The sequence below is a fragment of the Falco biarmicus genome, chromosome 4, assembly GCF_023638135.1.
Source record: "Falco biarmicus isolate bFalBia1 chromosome 4, bFalBia1.pri, whole genome shotgun sequence".
Lineage (NCBI taxonomy): Eukaryota > Metazoa > Chordata > Aves > Falconiformes > Falconidae > Falco > Falco biarmicus.
The window spans coordinates 112,115,048-112,137,886 of record NC_079291.1 but is presented as its reverse complement, the minus strand read 5'-3'; the positions used below and the strand labels follow the sequence as shown (position 1 = coordinate 112,137,886).

At 50.7% G+C, this 22,839-nt stretch overlaps 2 protein-coding genes across 4 annotated transcripts in view; one reads left to right on the top strand and one right to left on the bottom strand.

Annotated features, from left to right (window-relative positions):
• The window catches only part of RBM6 (RNA binding motif protein 6), a 58,831-nt gene extending 41,809 nt beyond the window's left edge, over window positions 1-17,022 (bottom strand). For both annotated transcript variants that reach the window (XM_056334940.1, XM_056334941.1), the window contains exons 1-5: window positions 16,918-17,022; window positions 12,016-12,125; window positions 8,589-9,927; window positions 7,737-7,826; window positions 6,661-6,730 (exon numbers count right to left, since the gene is read on the bottom strand). In XM_056334940.1, coding sequence (XP_056190915.1) covers window positions 6,661-6,730; window positions 7,737-7,826; window positions 8,589-9,927; window positions 12,016-12,059 — 1,543 coding nt within the window. In that variant the 5' untranslated portion in view covers window positions 12,060-12,125; window positions 16,918-17,022. The remainder of the gene's footprint in view (window positions 1-6,660; window positions 6,731-7,736; window positions 7,827-8,588; window positions 9,928-12,015; window positions 12,126-16,917) is intronic.
• Window positions 17,023-17,138: 116 nt separating this feature from the next.
• On the top strand, window positions 17,139-22,471 carry MON1A (MON1 homolog A, secretory trafficking associated). Of its 2 annotated transcripts, XM_056337757.1 has the most exons (6): window positions 17,139-17,455; window positions 18,503-18,644; window positions 18,933-19,400; window positions 19,639-20,404; window positions 20,514-20,661; window positions 21,116-22,471. In XM_056337757.1, exons 2-6 carry the CDS (start codon window positions 18,518-18,520, stop codon window positions 21,254-21,256), a joined length of 1,650 nt encoding a protein of 549 aa, XP_056193732.1. In that variant the 5' UTR covers window positions 17,139-17,455; window positions 18,503-18,517; the 3' UTR covers window positions 21,257-22,471. The 2 variants fall into 2 exon arrangements, with proteins under 2 accessions (XP_056193732.1, XP_056193733.1); XM_056337758.1 differs by lacking the exon at window positions 17,139-17,455 and having other exon boundaries at window positions 18,862-19,400.
• Window positions 22,472-22,839: the final 368 nt, after the last annotated feature.

The following is a 22,839-nucleotide window of genomic DNA, read 5'->3' as shown; positions in this document are numbered from 1 at the left end:
GGTAGAGCACTACAGTCTATCCTCCTGCCTCCATTCAGGAGGACAAGACACAGAAAGGACCTGTGTGAGATGCCCTCAAAGGTGGACACAGGCAGCCCCACAAACCAGAGGAACTACAACAGCCTGAGCCCCAGATGGCTGTCAGCCCTTCTCGGACCAGCAGGAGGGTAGTTTGTACACCAGCACAGAGGAGAGGAGGGAAAAACCCACAACGCTAAGGTCATACACGCTGTAGCTTTATTAAAGACAAAGTATTACGTTATATTTCTACAGAAACCTGGAATCCAAGGAAGGCTGGGGCCATCACAAAAGTCCATGAGAGGACTGGAAGCTGAATATGTGGGAACATGTTGCAGACAGGAATTTGGTTTTAAAGTGCTGCTACTGCAAACCTGGTCTCCAGGATCTGTCATTCAGCACAAATGACTCGGAAAAGTAATCAACGCAATAATGTCAGCACACTCTGAAAAGCCTTGAAGTTTTGTGCTGGAGATGCAAAAAGCGTGAACGCATTTGTAAAAATGGTTAGAGAGAGAAGGCTTTGGCATGTCAAAAAGACTGTGAGCATGTTTTATGGATGAACATGTTGGCTGCCCTTTCTGTTGAACGGGCCCTAGAACCCTGAACCAAGGACAATCATTATCACAAATGCTGACTTAGAACAGATTTGTACTTCCCATTTCCTAAGCCACCACATCACAGAGAAGGAAAGATGGGCAAGAATGCCTTTTGCTTCCAAGAGACAATGCGCTACTGCCCTGAAATGAAGCAAGACTAGCCAAAAGTCCACACAGCTGGGAAAACTGGCAAGGACTGGTATTGATGACCATGGACTAATTCCAACTGAGTGCTTTTTTTAGTCCTTGCCAGGCTATTCTGGCTACAAACAAGAATCAATTGCTTCACGCAGATCAGTGCTAAAGATATTTCCCCTGCTTCTGAAAGGTTAGCCCCTGCAGACTGAAGAAGTCTGCCGATGAGCAGCTGATCTGGTCATGCCTCAAGAGGAAACTCCACGGGTGCTACAGCACCTTGTGAGCTCGTGGATGATCACCAGCTCTCAGCAAGTCCCCGAGATCTGCATGTCTATATTCGCGGCTGACACGGTAGAGCGGGCCACACAACCTTCACTGAGCACAGCAAAAGAAGATTATTCTTCCTGTAGTGCATCAGCACCAGCCTTGATGGTGAGTTAAATTGTCTTCTGTATAATTAGCACAACAGGCAAGATGTACCTCTGCGCCACAGAGTGTATTAGAGACCTCTATCTCAGATTAACCCACAGCATTCTTTGTATGAAACCAAAGAATGTAAGTCCTTGTGTGATCTACTCCTAATTGAACTCCATAGGGCTGGTGCCAAGCCCTCTTTGTGAGGAAGCCACCGGCTGGCCACAAATCCACCCTTCAGAGGGGCTTTCCCAAAGGCACTGCATCAGTCCTGAAAGGAAACAAAAGGTCTCAGTTTAGCACCATTCTGCTGCACACCTCCAGAAACATCCCTCCCCACGCAGGGCAGCAGCTCAGCTCTCCAGCCCTACCTAGGGCTAGAAGCTGCAGCACGATGGCACCCGCGGCATGCAGGAGCTGGGGGCCAGTGCCGTATTTCAGCAGCGCTTCTGACCCCCAAGAGCGCTACTAGCCTAAACCCCACCTACACGTAAAGCTACAAGGAGGGAGGCAAGACTCAGTTGTATGTGGGCAGACAAATGTACAGCCATGCCTGCTACCCCAGCAGCAGCTCTAGTTCAAGGGAGAGATCTCACCACCATGGAAAGTGGAGAACTAATCCCTGGTACGGAGAGGTGCACCACTCAAAAATCTGTACCAATTTTTTCATCATGAAGTATAAACTTCTGGACCTTAGATTAGAGGTTTTAGCAAAATACAATACTAAAGAATACAATTTTAAATTTCAGAGTCTTCCTGAAATATTCCTGAAACCAACAATTCACTGTTCTGATATACTAGATAGACTGCACTTGGAGTGGAACAAAAAATCCCACCTTTTAAAGGTTTATCTAAAGGGCTTATTAATATTTAACAGGGCACTAGTGTGGCAGAGCTTAGTGAAAACAAGCAAGATAATCCAGTTTCTCCTAGGACTTGGCCAAGGCAGTTTAAGTTTAACAAAGGGAGGGATAAGGGGAGCAGTTCCAAGCACCACATACAGGTCAGGTCAGGAGAAATTAAACGAAATGTAAATGATAGTGCAAGAAGGTGGGTAAGAAAGCAATAAAGCACGTTTAGTGCCAGTGATACTTGCTAAAACAAAAGCTTTTCAAAACGGAGAAGGCAGCTGCCATTTAGTAGCTGCTGGGTTAGTCACATTTTCAGGTTACACTACATTTCCTGCATGTACCTCCACCACAGGAGGATGCCTGTCCTTTAGCATCAGCCACCTGTATCCATGCGGACATCCCTCCGGCCCCAAGCATTACTGCTGTTCAGAGAGCTCCTCCCTGCTCCAGTCATCCCATTTCCATGGGTGCTTTGCTCCTCAGGGGTGCAGCAATACAGGGGTTCCCACATCCCCACCCAGGGCTCAAAAGTGAGTATTCAGAAGTGTCAGAAGAGGCTTAACAAACCCAAATCTCCCAATTTCTGAAGCACTACACTAATTTAAAGGGTGCATAAAGGGGCTGGGGTAGACCTCACTGCTCCTTCTGATTGCAATGCAGCTCACCTGGTCCTCCAGGTCCACTTCACAGAGCTCCTCTTTGCACATGCTGCTCTCCACCTCGGCCAGTGTGTCCATTTTCCACCAGGCTCTCCCAGCTCAGGAAAAATTTCTCTCTGTTCCCCAGATGGCCTTGCAAAGAAGCTAGAAAAGCCTCATGGGCTGCCAGTGATTTCTCGGGCTTGCTTTCCCTGAACAGCTTTTCCCAACTGCTGGTAAAAACCCTAACACGAATCCTGGTTGGAAAACACATGTTCCAAGCTTGTCCCACCGCAGACTATGTCCAGAAGAACAATTTGAACAGAAGGCTCAGAGTACGCTTCATGTTTTCACTTACTACTTGGACACCATTGCAGCATCTTTTAAGGGTGAACAACCCACCATAAGCAGCCCTTTAAGATACTGATAGCTCCATGTTCTCTCTTCTCCAGGGCATACGTGTGTGCTCAGCCAAAGAGTTCTGTGCACATCAGATACTCAAGATGAGATCTCAGACTTTGCTTATGTTTGACATTAGTCAGGAAAGAAGAAATAAAGCTTGATGAGAATCAGGCAGGAGGTAAGTTTAAAATATGATTGAAATAAAAACCAGGACAAGGTGTGTTCATGTTAGATTCCTCTCAGGTCAAAAGGTATCGGTTTCAAGTTCCTGACAGTCAGCACCAACATAAGCACAGGAGAATGACAGACCCCATGCCACAAGTAGCCTGGTGCTGTTACACAGTGCACCAACAGCTCCACAGTGGGAGGCCCACACTGTAAAGCCACATGGAAAGCCTTGACACACCAGTGAGCAGAGATAAGTACCTTCAGATGGGACAGGGGGAGCTCACAAGCCCTTACCAGCAACCCCTCCTCAGAGAGCTGCCGACAAGTCATCACCACTACTACCCACAGAAGCAGCAGTACATCCGCAGCACTGCCTCCACGTGAGGTAGCAAAAGGCACCAGGAGATACTGCAGACTACAGCAGCTGACGGTCTTTGAGAAGATTCCACTATCACCTCAGGGTTTATTCTTTATAATGATTAATTGAACAGACATGACCAAACAGACTTGAAAAGGCAAGCTGTAAGATAAGCCAACAATCTAATGCAGTTATTTCTGCCAAGGCTTACACATGATGTTGGAAGAAGCCCTCCTCCCCCCACAAATGGGTTTGAGTTTCAGTCTGAACATACAGGCATCAATTCCAAAATCTAACTGATGGAAATTACAAGTTAATGTTGTGTAAGGTAATACTATAAAGTCTGACTGACATTTTATCATTGTCTTTAAATATCTGCCTATTTGCTTTAAATAGAATTACTACACCACTTCTTAAGGTCTCCTTTTACTACCTTGGTTTAAAATCTAGCCACCATTTCAGTCTGTGGGCTTCAGAGACAAAATAATCTAAAGAATAAACAGCTTGAATGCGTACCAAAAATAACACCAGATATATTAAGAACAGTGTTCCATCCTCAGCACAACCTTCAGTGAAAATACACTTCCCTTAGCACATCACAGTATGTAAAAAGAAACGGCTTTATAAGGAAGTTGAGCTGCTTTTTCCAAGAAAAATCAACCATATATTTTCCCCCAAAACAGAAAGTGTCTTGTGAAAGATCATACAGTGGAATCATCATGTTGAAGCTGCTGAGATAAGCTTTACGATAAGCATTATCTTATTGTGAAACTGATCCCAACCTCACTTACTTTGAGTTAATTGCGTGTTATTTGTTATGGTTGTTATTGTTCTCCAACAGCTGCAGGCATTCTTCTTTCAAATTCACTCAACATGCATACTCATGATTCATGTTATTTTTAAGATTTCTGGACAGCACTCAAAAATACACAACCCACTCAGACAGGCTTAGCACACACTCTTCTGAGCCAGGCTGCTGTCACCTCACTGAGCTGGTACAGCAATAGCCAGTGGGCCCAGGTGTATCCGAGACACATTAGTATATCCAGCAAGTTTGCTTTTAATTCTTATGAATATGTACGTACACACCCCGGCGTAAAAGTATTGCTTAGCCCACAACTGGCCTCTAGTTTCAAACAGGTTTAGCTTCTCAGAAGTTAACATTAGTTAACAATAAGTTAAGAAGTTAACAATAATAATTTCACACACTTCTCCATAGGATGACCTAATGTGAAAAGCTGGATTAAATTTACTAGAGCTCCTAGTTACCCAATTTCAAGAAGCAGTTTTCTCAATTCAGGAAGCTTTTCTTGTCCTAGACATCTCCATCTTGCATAAGAAGGATCAGAAATCTATTTAAATTAGCAGCTGCATTTGCAGCCTCAGGACATAATGCAAAACAAAGTCTTTGGAGCATCCACGTAACCTAGAATAATGCTATACTACTTAAATTACTGATGTTGACTGGACAGGGTTAAACAACGGCTTTAAATAGCTCATAAAACATGAGCTAAATAACTTTATTCTTTCCCTCCCCACAATCACCAGAAAAACTTGGGGGGGGGGGGGGGGGGGGGGCGCGGGGCGGGGAGAGGAATCACAACCAACTTTGCAGCTGAGGAGACAGAATGAGCTTTTAGAGAGACAGCAGAAAACTGCAACCCTTATAGTACATGCAACCACCAGCAGATACCAGGGCTTCTGCATCTAACTTCAGACACTGTCTCATCCTGAGTAGCCTTTGAAACGGGGAATAGGAAGAAGACAACACTTGCCTAATGAGGGCAGTGAGTCCTCATAATGTATGAGAAGAGACTTACAAAGAGATTCCCAGTTCAAGTTGATTTATTACTGAAAAGTGATGTGTTTCAGAAAAACAACTGACAAACCACATCAGCACAGGCAAAAAGCAAGTATGTTGCAATTACTGGGTTGCAGTCAAGTGTTGTGCAGGTGACAACAGCCACACTGTACTATGCTTAGGAAAAAGGAAGCAAGAAAGAATGACTGTGTCCCTTAAGCCCTGCTTGTTGGGCCAGACCAGATTATGTGACACAGGGGTGTTCTTTAGTTCAAAGGTTCATGAGAAGGTTGTGAAATCTCCTTTGACTTCCAGAAACAAGAATATAGTTGAGAAATACCCCACTGCCCCAGTTTCTCTCCCCAGTTACTAAACATATAGGAAGCCTTTATATAATGTATTGACACCAAGAATTCCATCCGCTTCCCGTGTTAACCCCATACTGGTAATAAAGAAAAAGCACTGATGAAGGTAGAAACCTCTGCTTTCCTAGGTTTTAAAACAAAAAAAAATTACACAAAAATACTGGTTTCCAGGTATTTCCTACTAGTATTATCCAAACCAATCCCCAGAACTCACCCTGCATTTCCTACCATCGCCCATCTTTGTTCCAGTACCACTTTCTCACAAAGCAGCCTTGTAAAATATTTCTTTCTTCAGAATCCTATACATACTGATCAGAAGTACAGCAAAACTTTATTCTTTGAATGAGGAAGAGCATCCAGACCCAGTATTTGGATATTTGCTTGTAAAACTTAATTTCTCTGGTTTTTTAACCTGTCTTCATATCTAAGAAGGGTAATGGTTTCATGTTAATGAAGGAGAAATTTAGGATGTATCAGGTTTCCTGAGGACACTATTTGTGCAGGACATATTCCACAGTAAGACCATCTCAGAAACAAGACGTAGAACAATCCAAAAGGATTTAATAATAATTATTTTAAATAAAATTCTATGGAGGAATTAACCTGCCTTGCCATGTCAGTATCGGCTTTACACTTGATGGCTATTAGAATAGCCTTGCTGCTTTTCCTGCTGCTCCTACATCTCTCTAGAGGCACCAGGATATATACTTTATCTCTAAAGTAGCAGTGAGCATAGCCATCAGTTTGGAAGACAAGAGGACAAACTACAAATCTCAGCGGGCATTTTCATTTGAAAACACCTGCAATTATGGCATCAAAGACTTCAGACAAACTGCCTAAGTGAGTATCGGTGTGAAAAATACCTCTTTGTAAACTTGAAACTAGAAGCACTGAAAAAGCATTCTCACCTGAACTGTAATCTTTCAGTCGCAAGTCCTTCACAGGTGTCCCATCAGGCCCTCGGAATGCATTGAGAATCTGCAGGAAAACCAAGATCCACTTCAGTCTCCAAAATCAAACCTCAAAAAGCAAAGCACTGGCTAACATCGATTTCTCTCTCCCCAAGACTCCGTTTCTTTCTAGGTTAACTCTGTTACAAACTAACACATTTTCCTGATTAAGTTCCAGCAGTAACAGAGAACAGTTTGTTGAGTTTTGGGAAGTATTTTGGGGGTTTGTTTAAATAAGCGAGTACCATTTACACCACAATTAAACTGTGCAAAGGTTTATTACACTTGTTTCAGCCAGACAGTTCACCTTTGATCCTTGTAAGGACAGAGATGTCTTACTGCCTTTAAGAAAATCAAAGGACCCAGGATGACTGTTCTGAGTCTTATCATCCTTTGATGGACAAAGTTTCTGCCATGAGTTCTCCAGTATTAAGTGTCAGAAGCTCTGGTCACCACAGCTAACCCTAGCAAAAACTGTTGCAATGCAGGGGTTCTCATGTCTGGAACTGCCACCAAAAAAAACCCAAACCAATTTAAAGTGGTTCCAATTAAATTTGGAAAGAGAGCTTCTTTCATCTTGTAGTCTAGATTATTTTTTGGTTTTTTACTAAAATCAGCAGTAGCAGCAGACACCTTTTCCATCTTTATAAGATCTCATATAAGCGATTTCAAGTAACTAAGAACAAACAAGGTCACTTAATCACTACATGTCTTCTGAGCCTAAAATATAACAACAAAGTAATAACAATAGTTGGTATATGTAAAGCAACAATGGAAGTAAAGCATGTTAAAAAGAGCTTGGTATCAAGGCTTTTAACCACCAACACCCCACATGTGACTCCAGAAAAAATTCATCACTTCCATGCTCCCCAAAAGCCAGAATAATCAGATACAAGATAACACTACAGTGACTCCTAAACCTGGATTTTCCCTTGGGAAAATGACAGACCACCTGAACTACATTAACCAGGCTTAAAACCAGTACTTTTAGCAACCCTTGACAGACGTTTTTGGATGAAAAACACCCCACTTACATCATCCTTTGTGGCAGTTTCAGGCACTCCTCCTAGCCGAATGAGCTTGCTTGGCTTCACATATTTGGGACAGGTCCGGTAATCTTGGTCCTTGAGTTCACACAATCAATATGTTTTTTACAAATGAGAAATGCTAACTCACAAGATACTTGAACAATAACAAAATAAAGCAGGGTATAACTCAAATGCAAAGGCCCATAAGCAGACTGGCTCAAATCTTTAAGCACAGCACTGTTTCAGATGCAGAGAGCTCTTGGAGGGCTAGTACTGCTAGCTTCATGTGCTCATTGAGTTGTACAATGGGATCTAGGCCCAGCAAAATAAAACGGGCAAATGGCCTCTCTCTGCTTTCCAGCAGTGGGAGATTCAAATCCAATAGCAGTTATTAACTCAGTAGTTATCACTACCCTCCGATTTCAAAGTTAACAAAAACCAAGTATGCATGAGAACAACTGTACTGTTCTGCACAGGTCCACCCAAGCCAGTAGCTTCTCTCTGGCAGTGCTCATAAGCAATGTCCAGGATAAAACAACAAAATTAGTTCTTGTTTATTCTACTTCCCCGCAACACCCTCCCCCTCTGTTTGGTCATTTTCAACGTGGAGACTTTATGAACCAGATCTGGTTCTACGTATTTAGCAATTCTCAACTGCTAAACTTCTCTAGAGAAGTATTTGTGAGATAGAAAAGTACCCATTAAAACAACCCAGAGCATGAGGATGATCTCAGAGAAGGATGGTGAATTAGGATAGAACTGAAGCGATGGGATACAAACAGAAGGCTCCTTCCCAGCTCCTTCCATTCTTTGGCCAACATGTGTTTAGCAGAAACATCAATTGACAAAACCACTTACCTGAAGGCTCTTATAGGGCCTAGAATCTTTGCTGGGTTTTCCTTCTGAAAAGGACTTGCCATGTTCATAATCAAACATCTGATGCCCTGGCAGCCGGTGATCCACATCGCGATACTCAATGTTTCGGTAGTCAGTATCTTGCCTTCCAAGGAAATCCAGGCCACCTTCACCCTTTAACCCAAGATCAGAATCGGATCTTTGCTGCTCCCCCCCAGAAAGCTGCTGCTGTTGCTGCTTGTTAGCAAAGGTCTGAGGTTGCTCCTCTTGGTCCTGAAGAGTAGGAAGAGGTCCACAGCTATTTTGGAAATTGTGCGAAGTGTCGTCTTCGAGACTCAATCCAAGGGATTCCTCTTCTCTGGCTGGTGCTTCTGAATGTTGAAATTCTCCTTTTTGGCTACCAAAGGGAGCTCTATCTAGACCAAGTGTAGGCTCCTCTCTCTTGCTGGTGCTTAAACCAGAGCCCTCTCTCTCTGCTAAAGGTACAGTAGATTGGTTCCGCCTAAAATCTACAAGGCTTTGATCCACAGGAGGCATTTCCCTGTCTGAAAAATCCATAGGAGGAGCCACATCTCTGCTCCTAAAATCCTGATCAGACCGGGACCTGTGCCTATTTCTGAAGTCTGACGATGGTGCATTTCTGTTTCTGAAGTCCAAATCAGAGGTGCCCACACCCCTGAAGTCCAAATCAGGTACATCCCTGTTTCTGAAGTCTGAATAGGAATGCTCTCTGCCCCTGTAGTCTAACTCAGACACATCTCTTGCCCTAAAGTCTGAATGAGATCCATCTCGACCTCTGAAGTCTAGATCAAAAGACCCCCTTCCCCTGAAGTCTGATGGAGGTTCATCTCTGCCCCTGTAATCCATATTGTGTGCTTCCCTATCCCTGTAGTTCATACGGAACGTCTCCCTGTTCCTGTAGTCCACTGAAGGAACGTCCCCACCTCTGAAGTCCATAGGTGGTCCTTCTCTCTCCCGGAATTCTCCAGAGTACATATCCCTGCCCCTATACTCAGAAGAGGGTGGCTCCCTGCCTCTGAAATCCATCTGAGACTCATCTCTGCCCTGGAAGTCAGATGGTGGAAAATCTCTGCCCCTGAAATCATGGTGCCCCTCCCCACCTCTGAAGTCACTACGTGGTCCATCTCTAGCTCCAAAGCTGAAAGAAGGTTCCTCTCTGTTGGCAAACTGAGGATTGAGGAGGCCTGTGAGTGCCTGGATATCAAAAGGAAGTGATTCTCTGCCAGAGAAGTTGCCAGAGTGTCTTTCTTGAGCAAGACTATCAAGGGAAGGAGGATATTCCCTGTTCCACCCGGGAGCAAACCTTTCTTCTTGGCTCCCACTGTAGAAATAAAGACAGTATTATTCATAACGTGCTTAGAGTCTGAAATCTACACAGCAGCACATTCTTCTCTAAACTTTTATAGAGTTGTGTAAGAGTCTAAGATCCGCAGAAGATATTGATGTTTGGCAGTTTAAGATGAGGCAGCATACGACAGATGTGAGAAAGTAAACTTGGGTGCTCCCATTTCAGCACAATTTTCCAGAAGCACTCAACAGGGAATACCTGCAATATTAATGGGTTAATGATGGTAGCAATCCACATAGTCCTGCACTGCACACAGCTCTGCAGCTGTTCAAGGTTCCATCAGCTGGTATGTTTGTTCATTAGCATCACCAGCACACACCTGTGAGGAACCGCTTGAGCTTAAGCTCTCTGGGCAGCATTAGAAACAGCTAACTTACCACATCCTCCTGAGGCACATAAAAGCAGAGGTTACCAAACATGCTCTATTAACATACTACAGAGATTCATTTAGGCTTCCTTGTGCTGGAGTCTAAACCAGCAAAATGCTGAAAGCTATCAGTTCAGACTTCGAGGATGCCTCACAGGAATATGCCAATAATCAACATTCAAGACGGTCCTGTGCTCGTGCCTCCAGACTGGCTGTTTACATTGATGTTACAACACTATAGCTATCAGGTCTCCGACACCTGCATAAAACCACTCAGAAAATGGCTTTCCCTTAAGACAGGTTTTCAAAACCCAGTGAAGTATTTTCTTTTGGTTTGGTTTGTTTGGGGTTTTTTTTGTTGTTTGGTTGGTTGGGGTTTTTTTGAGATTGCGCTGCCTGATTTTTCATCTAAGCAAGGCTCCAATACATTTTCAAAAATACGGAATAATAAAATATCAACACATTTCAAAATAACACCAAATGCTACCCAAATCAGTGGACATTTCCTTAGCAACTACAGCAAGTCATGGTGTTCTTTGAGTTTCACTACAGAATCACTCACCAACAGAATGCAATGTGACTTTTACACAGTTAATCAAACCATATACAGACTTCCTAACCTACACACCCCTGTTTCACTACCATGTAGAACAGTAATTAGAACTTGGTTCAAGATTAGAATTACCCACCCAATACAGTAAAGAACGATGCCAATAAAATCCACTTAAAAATCAGAAGAACCACACTACTGATATAATCACAAAACACAACCACTCCCTCATCAATACCATTAAGACATGTTTTGGAGGATACTGTTTCTTGTAGCTCAGATGCAACGAGCTTTCTCAAAACATTACAGTTGGACAATTATTTGAAGTATTCCTATTGCAAAAATGGAAGGTATGCCATGAGGAAGTACCTTTGTCATGCTGCTATTCACGTAACTGAGGTGGACACGTGAGCAAAGGATGAAAGAATTATGAACAACAGAGGAAAACCCTAGCTTTTTGTGCCTCCATTTTATTTTTTTATATATATATACAGAGAGCCCTCTTGCAAACACAGGGCCTAGTTACAACCAGAGGAATATAAGCTAAGAAAAATATCATGCTGTGCAGGTCAGTTGCATACAGATCTTTAGAACAGTTCCAGTGACATTCAAAAACATCTTATGAAGGAGTATCACCAAGAACACGGGGATATGTAATCCACTTAACCTTATGGAGAGAGCTGAACTCTCAAAAATTTTCATTAAGTTCTGTGTGCAATGAATGTGCCGGTATTTCTGAAGTTAAGGGAAGCACCATGGTTGAAAAGAATCAACATCACATTAGGCACTTCTCTTCTAGGACTTAACAGCACACAGCACCAAAATCCACGTGGCATATCACCTTAGCTTACAACAGCTGAACTAAGTATTGCTAGAAAAGGTGGTGTGCAGAAGAAATAGAAATACTAAAAGCAGCTGCTTAAAAAAAAAAAAAATTAAAAAATTCACAGAAATGCAGGAAGTTACACTGTCACTTAACTTGCCTATTCTTTGGCAATCACACCTCGTTCCACACAGATCTCGGAACTTTTACCAATATAGCATGCTTACAGGAGAATGCACAGAAATATTGACAAACAGAAAGATCCTATGGCTTATTGTATTTCAGAATGTTGTGAAACAAACTGTACATTCAAATGCTTACCGAAAAGACCCCATTCTGTTGCCTTGTCGATGGTCTCCCCACATTTTGATCTTGTCTGGTATGTTTCCAGAAACAGTTATTTCACTCTAAGAACACCAAGACTGCACAACCTGTTGAATAAATAATGTGACAATAAGCCACAAGGCAAAGAATACGTATCACCTAAGAGAAACACTGCTGGTCAGAAGAGGCACATGTAATGTCTGATCAGGATCCACAAATACAGAAGACCACATCCAGACATTAATTGCTGCATTTCACCATGTTCAAATTTGCAAGCATCAAACGACTTCCAAAATCAAACTGTCAATATGGGTGGGCACAATTTGATATCTGCTTTGATTAACATAAAGCTTTCCAACATATTGTGCTGTCTGACACTATCCAGAGTGCAGCCAGAAATGTGAGAATGCCACAATCTATAAACAAGGACCGTTGCCGAACAACGGTTTGTAATTAATGTTTAATCCAAACTATTTTTGCCAAAAGCTCTTTGCTATTCAGGAAACGATCACTACTACTGGTCTACTATGGCTACCTTCAAAAGAACACAGATAACAGAGCAGGCTTTGCCAATAAATCATTACAGGCACTGTTCTCCAATACTGCCCTCATCAAGCTGAGCGCTGCAAATAACACTTCCCTCAACAGAGATCTAAAATTTCATCCACTTCCTCCCACCAGCAGAGAAGGTGAGGACTTCCTGGAGATTGACAAAGACAGTACACAAAATGGGAGTCTTTCCCCCTCAGAAAAAGGTTGCAGCAGAGCACAGAACAAAATGAGGTAGCTAGCAACCTGATGGCCTCAAACCTGCTGTGGCTAATGCAGTTGCAGCAGTTCAGGAGGGCTGCCATGCACCAGACCAAGGTTAGGAGACCTGGGGCTCACATGCTGCTACAAAGCAGCTCAAAAGCAGGATTAAACTAACTGCAGTGGTCAGTGGCACAGAAGACGGTACAGACAGCCATCACCAGGCCTGCCTAGAGCAGCTAATGTTGAAGAAAAGCACACAAGATCCTGTTTCTTCCCACTTCCAAAGGTCAGTGCTGCCATACGGGTAGCAGGTCAACAGAGCAGGTCATGACAGACCTCACAGGATTCCAGATGACGCTGCTGGCAGCTGCCTGCGCCAAGGAGCTAAAGGGAGCTGTCTCATCAGGAGGGAGTACCTGCTCCTGCCAGGGCCCATCAGCAGCCAGCGAACACTCACATGGGAGCTGGGGACAGCAGGGCCCGGCAGGTTGCAGTATGCAAGGGCGCGGAGGCTGATGAAGGCCACCTGTACAACCACCACTAATCCATCCGCTATAACGCCATTTCTAAAGAAACAGGTTCAGTTGGCCACTTGAGCCCAAGAGCAGTTGTCTGCTCACACTTTACATGGCTCTCAATGCAACAAGCATGTGCCTGGTCCCAAGGATTTCCTCCATAAGCTCTATCATATTTTCTTTCTTGAAGGAGAATCTAAGAGAGCTGATACTGCACCTTCCACAGAGAAGACAGGTGAACAGAGATGGTTATGGCAGTCACCATTACAGTTGGCTGTCATCAGCTAGTCCTTTTATCTATGATCTTTTGCAGCCTGCAGACATCTGCAGACCTGGTGTTTTTCATTCTTCCCTTTTGGATTTCCTCCCGCACTCCAGTTCTCATTAAGTCAACAAGCCTACCGCTGCTTTTTAAAAAAATAAAAACCCCTTGCCAGCTGGGAACTGTTTGGACATAATATTCAAATTATCAGACAGATCAAAAAATACCATTGGATTGATATCAGGCCTGGCATGGATCAGCGGAGCCATGCAGCAACATTCACGAGTATGAGGTCATGGTTCAATAACACAGGCAGCAACTGTCCAAAAGTCCCCTGTCCAGCCTGATACGGTTTGCTCCCTCCACAATGCCTTTGGCAACGTGCAACATGTTAGTAGTGCCAGCTTGTGCTTTTCTGGGCCTACACCACAGATGACCCTCCAAAAAGAGTTATATTTAACCCAGGTCATTTCAGCAATATGGTTTACTACACAGCTCCACAAAACAAAGTGACAGCAAACTGCAGGACAGGGACAGAAACTTCTTAGGCTGGCTTCCACCAATGCCAAAACCTCCTGAAGGTACGCTCTGCTACAGCTGCTCCAAAAGATGCATGCTGTGATGAGACGCCATCAGGATTCACCCTTCTGCCGCGGGCAGGAATTGCCAGCTCGCTCGGCTCCCACCTCCCTGCTTGCAGACAGATGCTGGGAGACAGGTCTGAGTAAGGCTGTTTGCCAAAGTTGCACCAACAGAGCCTGGGGCTGGGGCCAGGCCAACAGCAAAGCACAGCAAAAAGTCACCCGCAAGTGCTAGGAATTGTGCGTCAGTTAGTTTTGCCATAGTTCAGTCACAACCATGCGTGTGAAGGAGACGGCAACAAAGGGCATTTCAGAGTGACACAGTAACACAGCCGCAGAATGCACAATGTGGTCCAGTTACTCACAGAGCCTGGATTTAGGGTTTTTTAAGACAATAATTAGCTCTTACAATTATACTGAATATTCAGGAGCGCAGATATGCATTCTGAAAGCACGCATTATATTTCCGTCCTCCTGTCCCAACAAGCTCTATTTCCTGGTGGCAAAGCCCTGGCTCCAGTGAAGATACAGAAGGTACCTCTCAGAGGAGGGGAAGCTTTTCCATGGTCTTGGTTCCTCCAATGACCAGTGGTCCCGCAGCCCTCCCAGGAAAGACTGATGGAGCTCCAGATGCTCCCTGGCAATTACACCCAAGGACTTCCTCAGGACAGTGCCCCTGTCCTCCCCAGCACACCCAGCTCAGGGGGCATTCCCGATTCCATGTTCCAAACTGCATGTGCTGAGCCTGACAGCAAATGCTTTTGGTTCTCTTCTTTCAATTTACAGCATGCTATGGTAAAATAATGGCATTGTACATCAGAATCGTGCAACTGAGCCAGACTAAGAAGCTGGCCTTCTTAAGAACTAATTAAAGATTTCTGGCAAGGGGCACAGTGAGGAATGCCAGCACAGCCCTTGAGCATCTCCTCACCAACTTACACCTAACTTTGCACCTTGTTTTCCACATCTTGGGGGAGAGAGGAGAAATTAGTGACAGATTAAACAACGTGAAGTTTCAAAGAGATGCTATTTTCAGAAAAAATACTCTGATATTAACAGCTCGTCTCCAAATAGATGTTGCCAAGGCTGCCAAACTTGGTATTTATAGAGCATGAGGAAATCAAACACATAACTACACACAAGACTATGCTCAAAGAACAGAGGAAGTAATTTGCTGCAGAAAAACTTTCTGCACCCAGTTAAGTTTTTGTAAAGCTGAAGAAAGGAAAAAGCCTCTGTGAAATTCAAGTACTAGGAGGTACAAAAGAAAACGCTTCCCCAAGCTACAGAAACCACAAGTAGCCAAGAAAGCCAGTTATTTCCAATGTTAAAGTTGAAGAAGAAGTCCAGAAGAAATATCAAAACCATGTCACTGAAATTTGAAAGCAAAGGGAGAACCATTTTGGCTCTTCCAGGTGTCAGGGTGGAGGTTTTCACTTATAAAAGGGGATGTGTGTGCTTGTCAGCTGCACGATGCTTTTAAAAATACATATTAGAAACAGTCAGGCGATTTCTAAAGCCACACGCTCCCCCATTACTATCCTGACTGTGCCCGTCCCAAAGGATTTCACGAGCACATTCCCAAATGGGGAGTGTGGAGAGAAACTTTCACACCACCACAACACCCTTGCTGAGATAGGAAAGTGGATTCCACCTCAGCAGCATTTCCAAAATCCGTATCACACACCAGCAACAACACCATATGCTTGTGGTGCCAATTGTTTTAAAAACCAAAACACAAGAGATCACTGTTATTACTCCCAGTAGTTCACGACCATTACCCAGCCCTCACCAGCCTCCAGCATGAGCTGGGCCACATCCTGCCTCCACCTAAACCTTTATTTACAGTCCAAAATCCTGTTTAGCCCATTGCCAGGGATCACTACCAGCTAACACACTCCAGCACCAGCCCCGATCACCCTTCTCTCCACCCCAGCATGAATCCAGCCCATTTTTTGTCCACCCCTCTTAAAAACACAATTGTTCTGAGACAGTTTTCAGGGAAACCTGTATGACATGATGTGAGAGAAGCCCTAATTTTGATCAGGGGGTCAGAACAACTCAGAGATACCCAGAAACAACACAACCACGGACAATGCTACTGACCGCAGGCCCCAACCCTCGGCACAGCCGTGCGGGACACCCTGTGGCACTCCCGGATCGGGACCGGACCGAGCTGCCCAAACCCACGGCCCAAGTCCCTCTGGGGCCTGGGGCCGCGACAGGGAGCCTGTGCCCGCAGCCGGCCGGGAGCCCCACAGCCCCCAGCCTTCGGACTAACCCCCCGTCCCGTGTGACCCCGAAAGAAACACACATCCCCTCCACCCCCGCTGGCTCCCCTGGAGAACCCCCCTGCTTCTCTCTCCCAGGCGGCTTCGGGAAGGGCACACACACCCCTCTCCACCCCGGGCAGCCCCACGGGGAGACCCCATCCCATCCCGGGAGACCCTCTAGCGACCCCCGCCCCGTTCCCCTCTCACGACACTAAGGGAGACACACACACGCCCCCTTATCCCTGAGGACACCCCAGAAACACCCCCTTCCCCCCTCCCCGTCCCACTCGGCTGTACGAGGGACTCCGCCCCGCCCCCCGCACACCGGGAGCCGCCTCCGCTCCGCCACCCCCGGCGGACCCCGCTCCGCGCGCCCCTCCCCAGGCAAAGCCCACGAGCCCCGCCCGCTCCCGCCGCGGCGGGCAGCCCCCTCGCGCCGGGCAGCCCCCCACGGCCGCCGCTCCTCCAGCGGGGCCGCGGCCGGGCCGGCGGGGCGGGACGGAGCCTCCCCTCACCTCCGCCGCCGCCGCTCCCGCCGCACCAGGCCCAGCGCAACGACGGCGAGAACCGGAACTTCCGCTCCCAGAGCCCCGCGCGCGGCACGCCGGGAAGCGCAGTCCTCCCGCGCCGGCCGCCGCACTACCGCTCCCGCCATGCCCCGCGACTGGGCCCGGCGGGCGGACTGCGCTTCCCGGCGTGCCCCGCGCGGCGTGCGGCCTGCCGGGAGCCGTGGCGGCGGCAGAGCGGAGCGGGGCGGGGCGGCGGCGCTGCCTACAGCTCCCGTGGGGGCCGCGGGGGCGCGCCCGACCTTGGGGCCGCCAGCCCGGCCCGGCCAGGCCGTGGGGGCGGTTCCCGCCGCGCCGGCTGCTGCGATGCCGAGGGTGCCGCGGCGGGCCGGGGCAGGGGCAGGGCGGGAGGCGGCCGCCCGGCGCCGGCGTCGACCCCCCCCGCCCCGCCTAGGCCGTGTCGGGGGCTGCCGGGCGGACACCGCCGCCCCTGCGCCCGCCGCGCTGCTCGCACGGGCCTCCGGCGGCGACGGAAGGAGCCGCGAAGGTCGGTCCCGGTGCGGCATCCTTCGGGCCGGGGGCGGGGTCTCGGGCCGGGCGCTTTCCCGGGGCATGTCGATGCTGCGGGAGTGGAGACTCGCCGGGCGGGGGGGCCGCACCGGGTCGGGCCCCGCACCGGGCCGCAGAGGGTCCTGGGGAGCGCCTCCTCGCGGGGGGCTCCGGGGCAGGGCGGCAGTGGGGAGCGGTGTAGCCGGCGGGGGAAGGACCGGGCGCCGACGGGGCCCTGCCTCGCAGCCCGGCGCCGTCCGGGGTGGTTGGGTTGTCACGGGCCTCGGGGGTCGGGGCCCGGCCCTGGGTCACCTGCCGGGCTTGGGCCTGGGTGCAGGCAGGGTGGCGAAGCACGGTGGGGAGCTGGGGCTCCATGAGCCTCCCCTGGCTGGTCTCGGGGGCATGGTGTCCCAGGCCAGCCTGCCTTCCTCTTGTTGTTTTCGCTCCTGTGTGGGTGCCCTGTTGGGCTGCCCCCCCCCCCCGCCCGAGGCAGGGAGGAAAGCGGGGGGGGGGGCTGGAGGCACGGCTGGGCCCTGCCCGGGAGGGCTGACCCACCAGGCAGGGCTGGAGAGGGCACTCTGCTCGAAGGGGCTTACGCCATCTGAGCAGCCGTGGCCTCAGGAGGAGTGTCACTAGCCTGGTCTCAGTCACCTAATCCAGGCCAACGAGAGCCATAAAATCCGCCCTTTGTAAACACGAGGCCTCTGGGATCGTAGGTGTGCGGGCCCAGCCCCATCCAGGGCCGTCTCCCTTCCCCCTTGCTGCTGAGAGGCTGAGCAGCTTTCCCAGCGCTTGGGGGAAATTGGGGCCAAGCCTGGATGAAAGGTACCAGGCTTGGAGGGCTGGAAGGAGCGGGGGCCACAGGAGGGAGGATATCCTGCTGGATTAGAGCGGCTTCCTGACGTCTCACCAGAGCTCAGTGCTGCCTGCTGAGCCAGCAGGATTGGGCCAAGTATGCTAGCATGGCCCCACTTGGGAGCGTAGAGTTTTAGGACCTGCTTTGTGGGTGAGGGAACAGAGGGGTGACACTGTGGATTGCATGCAGGTGTTGCCCCGAGGAATGGCTGCAGATGTCCACAGGAAGAAAGGCTGGGAAGTGCCCAACGGGTCCCTGGCACCAGGAGATGGGCAGCATGTGGAACGGTCTGAAAGCCCCACGCCGGGGCTGGCGCAGGGGACGGAGCCAGGTACAGAGCAGAGCTTGCTGTGGGGGTAGGCAAAGCAGGGGGAGGCTGGGGGGGGAAAGCAGCTCCTTGTTCTGTGGGGTGTGCCCTCTGCAGCCCCATGGGCAGGGAGAGACGGGCCCACTGGCAACTCCCCACCAGCAGGACCCACACCTCTGGGTGCCGTGGGGTGAGGAGAAGAAAGCGGGTCCCCCCGTGCAAATCCCTGTCCCTTTTGCAGTCCACCCGCTGCCTCACCATGTGGGACAGGCTGTGGGACAGGATGGACACTGCACAGCCCGTTGTTCCCAGGGGCAGGACAGGAGGGAGCCATGTTTGTACACACCCGCTCCTATGAGGACTTGACGAGTCCCGAGGACGGGGCAGCCGTAGTGCGGAGCCCAGAGGAGAGGCAGGGGGAGCCAGCTGAGCCGACCAGCATGGAGCAGATCAGCAAGGACTTCAGTGAGCTGAGCACGCAGCTCACAGGCATGGCCCTTGACGTGGAAGAGGAGATAAGGCAGAGCAAGGAGGGAAAGCTGGAGCCATCCCCGCAGACCACCCGCCGCGACTCGGTGCTGTCGGGCAAGGAGGAGGAGGATGTGACCATGGATGCCTGGCGCATGCATCGGAAGCATGTCTTTGTGCTGAGCGAGGCAGGCAAGCCTGTGTACTCCCGCTACGGCTCTGAGGAGGCCCTCTCCAGCACCATGGGTGTCATGATGGCCCTGGTGTCCTTCCTGGAGGCTGAGAAAAATGCCATCCGGTCTATCCACGCAGGTACCGTCCTGGGGGGGGGAGTGGGATGGGGTGTGTCATGGCCTGCCCAGCTGTGCCCCTGCCACTGTGGGCCACATTAGCTGTCCCCAGGAGCAGATTGGTTGTGGGCCACATTAGCTGTCCCCGGGGCAGATTGGTTGCTGGGGGGGAGAGACTGCAGCGGGGCACCGCCTTGCAGCCCCGGGGAACCAGGCTTACAGGTCTGTCCCTGGTTCCCCGGGGACTCCCTCCCAAGCAGATGGCTACAAGGTGGTCTTTGTGCGGAGGAGCCCTCTGGTGCTGGTGGCAGTGGCGCGGACCCGGCAGTCAGAGCAGGAGATTGCCCATGAGCTGCTATACATCTACTACCAGATCTTGAGCCTGCTCACTTGGACCCAGCTCAACCACATCTTCCAGCAGAAGCAGAACTACGACCTGCGCAGGCTCCTGGCTGGCTCTGAGCGCATCACTGACAACCTGCTGGACCTCATGGCCCATGACCCCAGCTTCCTCATGGGTGCCGTGCGCTGCCTGCCCCTGGCTGCCAGTGTCCGGGATGCTGTCAGTACCAGCCTCCAGCAAGCCAAGGCCAAGAGCCTGGTCTTCTCCATTCTCTTGTCGGGGAACCAGCTGGTGTCTCTTGTGAGGAAGAAGGATCAGTTCCTCCACCCCATTGACCTCCATTTGCTCTTCAACCTCATCAGCTCTTCTTCCTCCTTCCGGGAGGGTGAAGCCTGGACTCCCATTTGCCTCCCCAAGTTCAACTCCAGCGGCTTCTTCCACGCCCACATCTCCTACCTGGAGCAGGAGATGGACCTGTGCCTCCTGCTGGTTTCCACTGACCGCGAGGACTTCTTTACTGTCTCTGATTGTAAGCGGCGCTTCCAGGAGCGGCTGCGGCGGCGGGGGGTGCACCATGCTCTGCAGGAGGCCCTGCGCACACCCTTCTACAGCGTCGCCCAGGTGGGCATCCCTGACCTCCGGCACTTTATCTACAAGTCCAAGAGCTCTGGGCTCTTCACCAGGTGAGGCCCCCAGGGAACCATTGGGCCAAGGCCACAGCATGGGGCATGGGGCAAGCCTTCTCCATAAATCCCCTTCTCCAGGGGCTAATGGGGTGCTGTGTTCCTGCAGCCCTGAGATTGAGGCACCCTACGTGCACGAGGAGGAGAAGGAGAGGCTCTTGGGGCTCTACCAGTATCTCCACAGCCGGGCTCACAACTCTTCACGCCCCCTGAAGAACATCTACTTCACGGGCCCCCGTGAGAACCTCCTGGCTTGGGTAAGGGCCATCTGCAGGGTTTGGGTGAGCCCATCTTCAGTCGTGCGTGTCAGAGTAGGGAGGTGGTGGCACAACACAGCACCAGCTCCATCGTCCCCAGGGTGGCCCACAGCCTGTGCACAGTCCTTTTGGGGGTGAGCCTGCCCCCATGCACCCCTGTGCCAGGGAAGGATGGGCAGGGATAGCAGCGGGGGCTGGTGAGCTCCGGCAGGAAGGGCAGCGCCATGCACTGTTGCAAACTCCCGAGTGCCGCGGAGAAAATATGCTCTGGGAGCAAACCCCGGAGTTTGGTCGTCCCACTGCTGGGCAAACCAGCTGTTTAGGGTACCCCACTGCCACCTCACTGCACTGGAGCCCCTGTGCCCATTTGTGGTAGCACATGGGGGAGGGTGCGATGCCAGCCCCAAGTGGGACACGGGTGTGTTCCCAGCGTGTACCCTGTTTCTTCATCCAGGTAACCAGCGCCTTTGAGCTTTACATATGCTACAGTCCCCTGGGGACCAAGGCTGGTGCCATCAGTGCTGTTAACAAGCTCATGAAGTGGATCCGCAAGGAGGAAGACCGACTCTTCATCCTCACGCCCCAGACATACTGACAGGCATCACCCAGGGTGTGGTGCCAGCCGGAAGAGCCCCCATTGTGCCGGGGAGCCCATCCCCGGGGAAACCCGGGCCTGCATCCAGAGGAAAGGGCATGGTGGGACCCTAGAGCATGGGGAAGCCCATCCATGGGACTGTCCAACCTGGGTGTTAGTGATGGAGTGCACAACAGCAAGGGGAAGGGATGAGCAGGACTTTCATCTGCAGGCAGTGCTCCCAGCTGAGGGAGACTGTCCTTCCTCTGCAGCCCCTGACTCCATCCCGCGTTGTGGGGGTTCTGGAGCAGGGCTACCCGTACCCCAAGTTGCTGAAGGGGAGCTTAGCCCCTGGGTCCTGCTGCCTGTGCCTGTCTCCATCCTTCCTCTGCCATCCTGTGGCTGTGCTGGGGTGGGTGTCCCCAGGGGAGACATGGCAGCACTCAGGGGACCCCTATGCTGCTGTGCCTGCAGATGGTGAGTGATACCACCCAAACGGGGGACAGGGCTGGCCTGCGGTATGCACTGCTCCTCTCCCTGCCGTGGGAGAGCTGGCCCCCCCAAGTGCCAGGCAGCCCCTGGCAGTCCCTGGAGCTCTGCCCTGGCAGGTTTGTCCCCTTGGCATCTGTGTGAGCCTGGACCCTTCCCACCGTGGTCATGAGAAGGATGTCGCTGGGGCTGCTGGCAGGCCAAGTGGTGGGTCAGCCTGCCCCAGCTGGGACAGCAGGGTCCTGCCCACCTCCCATGGGGACACAGAGCAGTCCAGAGAGGGTTGGGGTACCGGGGGGCTTGTGGTGCTGGCTCCGGCAGCAGACCCTAAAGGGGCAGCTGAAGCGCAACTCTCTGGCAAACCCCCTGGCAAAGGGCCCTGGTGCCCCTCCCCAGCCCAAGGAGGGTTTTTCTCCTTGGCATGGGGGCACCTGCCCCCCAAACTCAGCCCCTCGAGCCAGCAATGCTGAGTTTGCTGCACAGGGGCCACCTCCTCTCCAGCCATCCCCAGGCACGGGTGTGGGGCTGAGCAACTGGGAGTGCTGCGGCACACCGGGCATGGCCAGCCCCGCGTTTGGGCACTGCCAAGAGCTGGGACGTGTGTCCAGAGGGGCAGAGCCACTGGGGTGGCACCGAGTGAGCCGGGAGGGACCCGGCAGGGCTAGCGCAGGGACTCTGCTCCTGGAATTATGCTCCTGCCAGAGTGTAATCGCTTGTCTTTACTCATAAACATTATCTGGACCCTGAGTCAAGTCTTGTCACGTTCCTGTATGCCCGCGGGGGGGGGGGGGGGGGGGGCACGGCTGAGCTGGGGGGCGGTGGGGTCCCGGTTTGGGGATGGCGCAATCCAGCCGCGGTTGGGCAAGGCGGGGGCCGCGCAACCGCCGGCCTTGCACAAGGCGGCCGGAACGGGGCGGGGGGGGGGGGGGGGCGGGGGCGAGGCTGCCCAGGAGTCCCTCCGCGCTGTGTCCGGTCCCTCCGCGCTGTGTCCGGCCCCGCCTGGGGCCGCAGCCGTGCGGGGAGAGCCCGTGTGCGAGGCTGGGCCCCGTCGCGGGGCGACCGGGCGCTCGGGGAGAGAATCCGCGCGGTGCGGCGGGACGCGGAGCGGATTCCTG

Excerpts from the sequence above, each read along its gene's own strand:
- MON1A (XM_056337757.1), top strand. The coding sequence starts at position 18,518 with ATGGCTGCAGATGTCCACAGGAAGAAAGGCTGGGAAGTGCCCAACGGG. Across the intron at positions 18,645-18,932 it reads GGCGCAGGGGACGGAGCCAG|GGGCAGGACAGGAGGGAGCC; the intron begins GTACAGAGCAGA and ends CGTTGTTCCCAG. Across the intron at positions 20,662-21,115 it reads GTGAGAACCTCCTGGCTTGG|GTAACCAGCGCCTTTGAGCT; the intron begins GTAAGGGCCATC and ends TTCTTCATCCAG.